The sequence below is a fragment of the Dendrobium catenatum genome, unplaced genomic scaffold, assembly GCF_001605985.2.
Source record: "Dendrobium catenatum unplaced genomic scaffold, ASM160598v2 fragScaff_scaffold_716, whole genome shotgun sequence".
NCBI lineage: Eukaryota > Viridiplantae > Streptophyta > Magnoliopsida > Asparagales > Orchidaceae > Dendrobium > Dendrobium catenatum.
Genome location: NW_021319178.1, coordinates 2,012,947 through 2,021,888, shown reverse-complemented (window position 1 = coordinate 2,021,888; position 8,942 = coordinate 2,012,947). Strand labels below are relative to the sequence as shown.

Genomic DNA, 8,942 nt, shown 5'->3' with positions numbered 1-8,942 from the left:
ATTTTTTTAGCTCCACTACTAAATGCAATAGAATATCCCTCAGACCTCCTGTTTATAGACATGAGTTTAGATAAAGGCTAACAAAAAAGCTATATTTAAGAATAAATATAAAATTATAATATAATGTTCAATAAATAATTCTTATAAAATGAATATACGTCTAACTAATTTGTAGCTATTAAAATACACAGAAAAATGCAACTCGTCTTGGTCTGTTAGTTAAGAGGTTTAGCTATCAATCAAGAGATCTTGAGTTTTTGCATATGTGATGTCTACGTGAATTTGTCTTAATGGATCTAAATGTCCAAAAAAAAAAAAATCAGAGATCTTATAAAGGATTCCAAGTAAAGATGTGATTTTGTTCTCTCTAAAAATCTTTTAACAAATGGATAGCTTATAAGTAAATTCATTTGACGAGTTGTATGCATAGTCTTGATGATTTCAAGTTATCTAACTGTTGAATGAGAGTTTATAAAGATACCAAGAAATATGTCAAGTAGCTTTGAGGACTTCAATTTAATTGCAATTTTTTTTCTAAGTTTGATAGTCTGTGCGTCAACTTTCATTTGAGCTTGTTTCATTTTGAGATTTAATTGGGCCTAGACAATATTGAATGTACAAATATTATTTTTTAATGTAATTGATATAAAATATGATGCTAAAGTTATATTAATTTGATCAAAATAAGTGGTCTTGGCCGGCTCATCATCCTAAAGCCAAATAAAAATGTTAACAGTAGAAAAATTCAAAAAAATATATGGTGTGGGAGTGCAGTCTCTCTTGGCCTGCCTTCCTCCCTACCTTTCTGATCCTCATCAAAATCATATCTTGGCGCTTCCGCTCCTACAAATTCTTTCTCGGCCTTACGATTGCTTGCGCCGAACCCCCTCTTATCCTCCACGCTGGATTCTAATGAAGCCCGCTTCCTTTCCCATATCACCCCTTCTTATATTTCACCCCCAAACTCTTCTTTCCCCGCTGCTTAGAAAGGCAAGCAAGAGAAGCCAAGAGGTACTTCTCTTTCTCGTCTCTTCTTCTACTGCTTTTAATATTTTGATTACTTCATAAAGTTGTAAACTTGCAGCTTTGCGCTCTATAGAGCTCACTTGCCCTCTGAGGAAGAAGATGGATTATGTTTATGGGCCGGGGAGGAATCATTTGTTCGTGCCGGGGCCGGTGAACATCCCGGAGCCGGTCATCCGAGCAATGAACCGTAACAATGAAGACTACCGCTCTCCGGCTGTGCCAGCCTTGACGAAGACTCTACTTGAGGATGTTAAGAAGATATTCAAGACGACGAGCGGAACCCCTTTTCTGATTCCCACCACAGGTTTCTCTCTGTTTTTATCTAGTTTTTTTTTTTAATTTTAATGTTGTGTTGTTGCTGCATAGTTATGATTTCTGATGCACAGTTCCTTACTGGCTATTATTTAATAATGGTGATTAGTTGTATTTTAGCTAAGTTGGTAGAATTTCGTAGGAGTTAGGACAGTTAAAAAACCCTATGGTTTAACTTTCAAAATTATGACCGTTTAATTATTTTATTGCTTGATAATCCTCCTCACATAGAAGTGGATATAAGCTTCACCTTCCTGGACATGTTGACAGAAGCCTCACTGCATGCTTGTAGGGTGGCCAACTTCATAAATTTTGGGAAAAGCTCCATAATTGATAGGAAGAGTATAAGGATCATAGTTTCAAGAAAAAAGTTCCTCTAAAATCTGAACTGCGAATGAGTTAGGAGAAAAACACAGCTGTTCTAAAGAGGATTGAACAAAGTGATAACCTTGGCTTACAAATTATGGTATCCTAATTTGAGAGAGATAAAAAAGAACTCAGGTGGAAAGTTTTTACTTGATCAATTTCAAGTTGTGTTCTTAAATTCTATCCAATAATAAAACTACTAAATTGATGAGCTTAAAACCTCTGTTATTTATATATGCATGTAGAGTTGATAATGAGTTGAAGACAGGTTAGCCAACTCAAACTTGAAATGGAAATGTCAATTTTGCCTTGAATCAAGTAGAAAATGATAGATTTCGAGTCAACTTTCAAGCTAATTCAATCCAAGCTTATATTGATTGAGTATTTTCTAATCAACTCAAGTTGAGCTTATTTTCTCAATACATGCTAAAATAAAATTTATGTGTATATAAATTCAAGACATCATTTGACATTTATACATCACAGATTCAATGTTATTATAGAAATGATATTTGGATGCGAGAGTAATCTTAGTTGCATGATATTATCAATATAAATGAATCCTTTAAGTGTTAACAACATTTAAAAAAATTAAATAGGGATAAAAACATTCCGAACATACTTATGAATATGTTTAAGTTTAGTTTATCTAATACTCCTCCAAGTCATTTTGAAAAAAAAAAAAATTTTTGCCATCTTTTCAAAAAATAGTCTATCATTTTGAGAGAAAAAAGAGTTATCTTTCCCATCTTTCCAAAAAATAATATCATTGATTTCAAGATTAAACAAAATAATTATAAACATATTCACCTTCACCACATTAATAGGCAGGAAATTAAGTATAAGCATTCTCTATCACTCATTGCCCAAGAAGAAATCACTTACCCTATAATTTTTAATTCTAGAAATATCGTTTATGTATCTTCTTTGATTAATTCAAGATTGACAGCCTTTAATTCTGCAGTTAATGTCAAACTTGTATTCAGCAATTTGTCTTAATATATTTAAATTGTTGAGCTTGGCTATACTTTTATTGAGAGAGATCTATTCATTAATATCATCAAAAACAAGGAAGATGTCCTCATGGCTATTAACCTCCTTAATCATCTTAATAATTTCAAAGATATGTTTGTTCTAATTATTAGAGTTTCACTCAAGATCTCATTGATGGAATTAATGTCTTTTTGGTATTGGTACCACCTTCAGGGCTATCTTTATCCCTCAATATAGGCTCTAAGTTATCATTCAAAAGGCCAACAATGACTTAATTTTTCTTCAATTCATTTTAGAGAGTTGTTTCATATTCTTGAGTCAGCGTGGGCTTATAAATTATTTGTTTTAGATTAGTTTGTAATTTAAAACTAGCATTAGTATGATCAAATATATGGCAATAGGAGCAATATTGAGGCATATTTTCAAATTCGACCTTTTTTCTAATAGTCGTTCTTTTTAGACCACATTGAAAGGATGTTGTTATGTTTTTTAGATATGTTCATATCTATGAGGATAAATGCACGTGAAAGACAAAATGTTGAAGCTCTAGTAATTTCCACTTGAAGTAGTTTGTTGACCTTTATGGTGATATAAGCTCTATGGCTCATAATTTGAAATCAAAGCCTAGGAAGGGAGATATAAGTCAAAGGGGTGGTTCATGTGTAACATCAAGAAAATGAGATCAATTTAGAACTTTCATCAAGGAACATCGACTTTAATGTACTATACGGTAAAATATCCATGCTAGTAATTGTTATTATTAGCTAACCAAGTAATGATATAGGAGAAATCAAAATGATCCACCCTAATAAATCTCAAGATCTTGAGTAAAGAATCTTCTTAAAATGCTAATGGGAAAATGAACACTAGATAATTTCCCAATGACGGTGAAGATAAAGGGTTTAGAGCCTAAAAACCCTCTTCATAATAAAAGTCAACATCCATTTATCCTTAAAAAGGTTTGGATCCGCACATGGTTGATAGTGATGATATAGGATGTTTTTGGGCTAATGTCTCTAAAAAAAGATTCAATGTATGGAGTAGTTACATTCTTACCACATGATGAAGAACATGAAGAGGGGGAGAGAGAAATTTAATCACCTAAATTTATGGTGAGAGCACAACCAGCCACCAAGATTACATCTAAGGCCGCAACAATGATGTATAAATACCTCTCTACAAACTCATATCAAATGAGCAACACACACGAAAGTAATCAGCAGAGGCGATTATAGAAAAACTTTAGCAGAGCAACTCATACGAATTGGAGTCATCTATATAGTTCTAGAGACATTTACATGCCACTCGTCATTAATCCAATAGTCTTAGATATGCTTGAGCTCTAGGTTTGGCAATTAAAAATTTTCCTTGATAAATTTTTAAAATTCCTAATTTAATACTTGAAATTTGCAGTAGCTTCCAAATGAATTAATATATTTAGGGTTTTAGAATATCTTTGCCCATGATTAATTAGAATAAGGTAGATGGGGAATGTATAACTATAGACAGGATGCGAGTGGTTGAGGTTCAAACTCTTACTAGCCTCTTATATTATGTTAGACATTAAATATGATTCCTTCAATTATTATTGCTACGCATGATCTGCAACTTTTTTACAATGTTTTCACTAAATCATCTAAAAATTGTCTTAAATTTTTAAATGCATCTCATTTTAATTTAGAGAAATTCTATTTTTTGTTTTACTTTTATATGGGATAGTTTTTAATTGACTTGACTGTATGGTGCACTTGAAACTCTTCTATATTCTACTTCCAAAAGTAAAATATAACAAATCGTGATTTCAAATAAATCAAGCGGTTAACAAAATTTCGTGTATGCATTAATGCATATCTTTTTCAAACGAATAGTTGAAAATGAAAAAAAAAAAATTAAGTCTAATTTTTATTATTATCCATAGAATGTGTTAATTGTTGTAGAGATGAGTATGCTCAGGTGGATGAGTGGCTTTACCCTTAGAGATATAATATGAAATGAGCTTATACGTGAAAATGTTGGAGTAGCTCCAATGAAAGGTAAGATTAGAGAGAGTCACCTTAGATGGTTTGGTCACCTAAAACGGTGGCCTTTCGATGGCCCATTTAAGAAAGTAGAGGTATTAGATTTGACTTATGTTAAGAAAGGTAGAGGTAGACCTAAAAAGACTTGGTTAGAAAATATTAGAAATGATCTTTCTTTATTATATTTAAACGAGAATTTGACTTTTAACAGGACACAATGGAGAAAAAGGATTCATGTAGCCGAGCCCACATAGTGGGACAAAGGCTTGTTGTTGTTGTTGTTGTTGTTGTTGTATCCATAGAATGTCTTTTAAAATGTGAATATGTGAATGGGGATTTAATGGAATTTCTATGTTGTAGTAACTTGACTAGCAATATCTAGACAAAATTTTCCATATAATGTATATAATATCCAAAATTTACAACGGTTCATTCAAGTGCAATTTTAGAGGATCCCTAAAGTGGAAGACATTCCTTAATGCAGATTATATCTTCTTAATATTCCATCATGCCCAACTTTTATAATTTGATGTTTTTGCGTGTTAACCACTTTAAAGCTGGATAAATGAACATTTTAAATATTTAAGTTGGATTTACTCATTGAATTATTATATATTTATATATATTTCACCTAAATCTTTATACTGACTTATATAGCCCTCTAATCTCTAAATGACATTAAAAACATTACTAACATTAGCTTACCCAAAATGAAATATAACTTTCAATGTATATATTTTGATGTCATTCAGTTGTTTGAGTGTTATATGAGTAAATGTAAAGATTTAGATGTTAAATATGCAAATAAATAGGAATTAGTGTTATGAATATAAACCCCTCAAGATTTATACTCAATATGTATTTTTATGTCTAATCATTGGCAAAACTGGAAAACCACTTAACCCACAAAATTTGAGGTAATATTCTGTGGTTCAAAAATGATTTTATGCGTAAGGATAATCTTCACATTTACAAGCTGGCCGCAACAGCTTCTAAGTGTAATTCAAGAACGTTAAACTTACTCTTCGTTTGGGACGGCTTTTTTATTGCTTCTTAAAACATAGTTTTAATAAAAAAATTAAATTTTTGTACTAAAACTTCATTTTAAGAAGCAATAAAAAGCCATCTAAAACAAAGCCTTAGAATCTTTCTTTCTCTTTATAGATATCTTTGAAGTTCCTGATATAATCATATTAACATTAAAAGTGTTACTCGTTATAGTAAAAGGAAATCAGTAATTTCTGATTAATATTAGAGTATCAATATACTGATTGATTGCTCAAGTGTACTAAACTCTTTGAGCTATAAAAGTGTTACTATGTCAGGGTTATCCTTTTTGGAAAAATTCAGTTATTGCTTCCAAGTTTTCTACATTATCAGGCTATCGGTCTTTTATATTTTGATGTCCGAAGGATATTTTCTGTTGTTCTTGTACATGATTTATATTTCACATGACTGCTTGCATTCAGGGACTGGAGCATGGGAAAGTGCGTTAACAAACACACTTTCACCTGGTGATAGGATAGTGACTTTTCTTATTGGGCAGTTTAGTCTACTCTGGATTGATCAACAACAACGCCTCAAATTCGATGTTGATGTTGTAGAAAGTGAATGGGGGCAAGGTGCAAATCTTGATATACTTGCATCAAAGCTTTCAAGCGACCGTTCTCATACAATAAAGGCTATTTGCATTGTTCACAATGAGACTGCAACTGGAGTAACTAACAACTTGGCAACTGTGAGAAAATTGCTTGGTATGTTTATATGCTCGTTTGAATATCTAATGTGGTAGCTTCTCTCTATGATTTCCTATGTTGGCAATATGAAATTTCGGCTTCATTCGCATAATCTTCATTATTACAAGCAATCGTAAATTTCATACCATTTATATTACCTTAGTAGTCCAGTAATTACATATCCATATTGCAGATCAGTTTAACCATCCTGCCCTGTTACTTGTTGATGGAGTCTCATCTATATGTGCTATCGACTTCCGCATGGATGAATGGGGAATCGATGTTGCACTAACGGGTTCGCAGAAGGCTCTATCTTTACCTACTGGGATGGGAATTGTATGTGCCAGTCCAAAAGCTCTGGAAGCATCAAAGACTGCTAAATCTGTCAGGGTTTTCTTTGATTGGAATGATTACCTCAAATTTTACAAGATAGGAACTTATTGGCCCTACACTCCTTCCATCCAATTGCTTTATGGGCTTAGAGCAGCCTTAGATCTTATATTTGAGGAGGGGCTTGATAATGTGATTGCAAGGCACAACCGCCTAGGGAGAGCAACAAGGTTAGCAATCATGATTATGTGAACTTGAATTTTACTTCTATATATATATATATATATATATATATTGTTGATGATGTTTTGAATAAGTATATGATTAGTCTCTATGTAATGATTATAGTGTAGCTATTGAGTCATTATTATATTTTCTGCCATACTGTTCTCTGATCTTGCAGACTAGCTGTTGAGGCCTGGGGACTGAAGAACTGCACCCAGAAGGAAGAGTGGTTTAGTGACACCGTCACCGCCGTTGTTGTTCCGGCTTACATCGACAGTGCTGAAATTGTGCGGAGGGCATGGAAAAGATATAACTTAAGCTTAGGCTTGGGCTTGAATAAAGTGGCTGGAAAGGTCTTCAGGATAGGACATCTTGGCAACCTTAATGAGGTCTGTGATATTTCAGGAAAATTATTACGTGCGGCTTCCAAATTCGTCCAGAGGCGAATCCAGACGTGCCACGTCACCCGGGGCCCAGTGCATCTGGGTGATGTGGTACGTTTGGATTCATCTCCAGATGGTCCGGACACCGCATGTAATAATCTCTCGATATTTCATGTGTTCATAAAAAGCAAAGGTTAAAAATTTCATTTACTGCAGATTAATGATCAAGCAGAAATAACTTAAATTGTTTAATGCTTACAAATGAAAATGTTTATACTGAATACTGTATGATCGACCTTCATTGCTGCAGCTGCAATTGCTTGGTTGCCTGAGTGGTGTGGAGATGATACTGAAGGATGTTGGATATCCAGTAAAGCTGGGAAGTGGAGTTGCTGCTGCTGCTGCTTATTTTCAGAACACCATTCCTCTGATACCTTCTAGGATATAAATTTTTCTGTTTAATTTGGTTTGTCCTCCCTTTTTTCGTCCAATTCTGTATATAAGACTTCATTATACAGTAATGCTACTAGAGGTTCAGTCCTCTTGTATGTCATCATTTAGTAGACATATCTCTTTAAAAACTTCATTGGATTTGAAGTTGTACTTAAAAATTTTCTGCAGATCCATGTTATGGCTTCAGGCTTTGGATAGTTAATAGGCTCTCTTGAAATAGAAATATATGTGCTTTTTCTTAAATCTGCAAATTTAACGTTGAACAATAAGGTTTATATGATATTAAGTATCATTCTTTTGAAATCGAATTAAATTGGCTCATTTTACCTGCATATGATTTGTCATTTTTAGTATGAGAATTTATTGTTGGTGAGTTTTTTTTGTTAAATAAATATTAATATTCAAAGAAACGTTTAAGAAAATTTAGTTTCATTTCATATTAGTAAGCTTATTTAATGTTACTCATTCTATCTCCTGTTGAAGGGGCTGGTAGTAGAAGAGGAGCGCAATTTGGAAAAGTTAAAATCTATCAAGTTGAATGCAATCTCAAAATGAATATTCAAGCTTCATTTGGAACAGCTTTTGACTATTATTTTTTCACTTCTTTCAAGAATTATTTTTGTTAGAAAGTTGTTTGAAAAAATAGTGAGAAAATTGGTCCAATTGAAGCTTTAGGCTTCGCTTGGGACGGCTTTCTTACTGCTTTGTAAAACTACTTCTTAGCACAAAAATTTCTTAAAAGCAGAGAAAAGCACTGGTCTCCTAATTGAAACCTTAGTTTCTGCTTATCTCTAAAGGAAAACATGCATTTATGGGGTATTCAACACATATATTGAATGAAAAAAAAAAAAAAAGTTGAGAATGATCTTCTAGTTTTTGGGGAGGCTAAGTGTTCAAATGTTATGGCTCTTGTTAATTGGCTTGATACTTTGGAGGCTGCTTCTGGTTTAATAGTAAACCATATTAAAAGTTGTATTATTTTCTTTGATGGCATAACTACTTCTACTGGGATTGATAACATTTTTCATTTGCCCTTGAGGAAGAGAATTTTCAAATACTTGAGAATTCCTATTTTCTCTAAAGAAGCTTCAGTGGGCTGA

The 8,942-nt window shown here is 32.9% G+C and overlaps 1 protein-coding gene across 1 annotated transcript; it reads left to right on the top strand.

Annotated features, from left to right (window-relative positions):
- The first annotated feature begins 851 nt into the window (after positions 1-851).
- LOC110092540 (serine--glyoxylate aminotransferase) lies at positions 852-8,085 on the top strand. The gene is made up of 6 exons (XM_020817133.2): positions 852-1,011; positions 1,085-1,330; positions 6,185-6,469; positions 6,645-7,011; positions 7,185-7,395; positions 7,700-8,085. Exons 2-6 carry the CDS (start codon positions 1,126-1,128, stop codon positions 7,835-7,837), a joined length of 1,206 nt encoding a protein of 401 aa, XP_020672792.1. The 5' UTR covers positions 852-1,011; positions 1,085-1,125; the 3' UTR covers positions 7,838-8,085.
- The last annotated feature ends 857 nt before the right edge of the window (positions 8,086-8,942 follow it).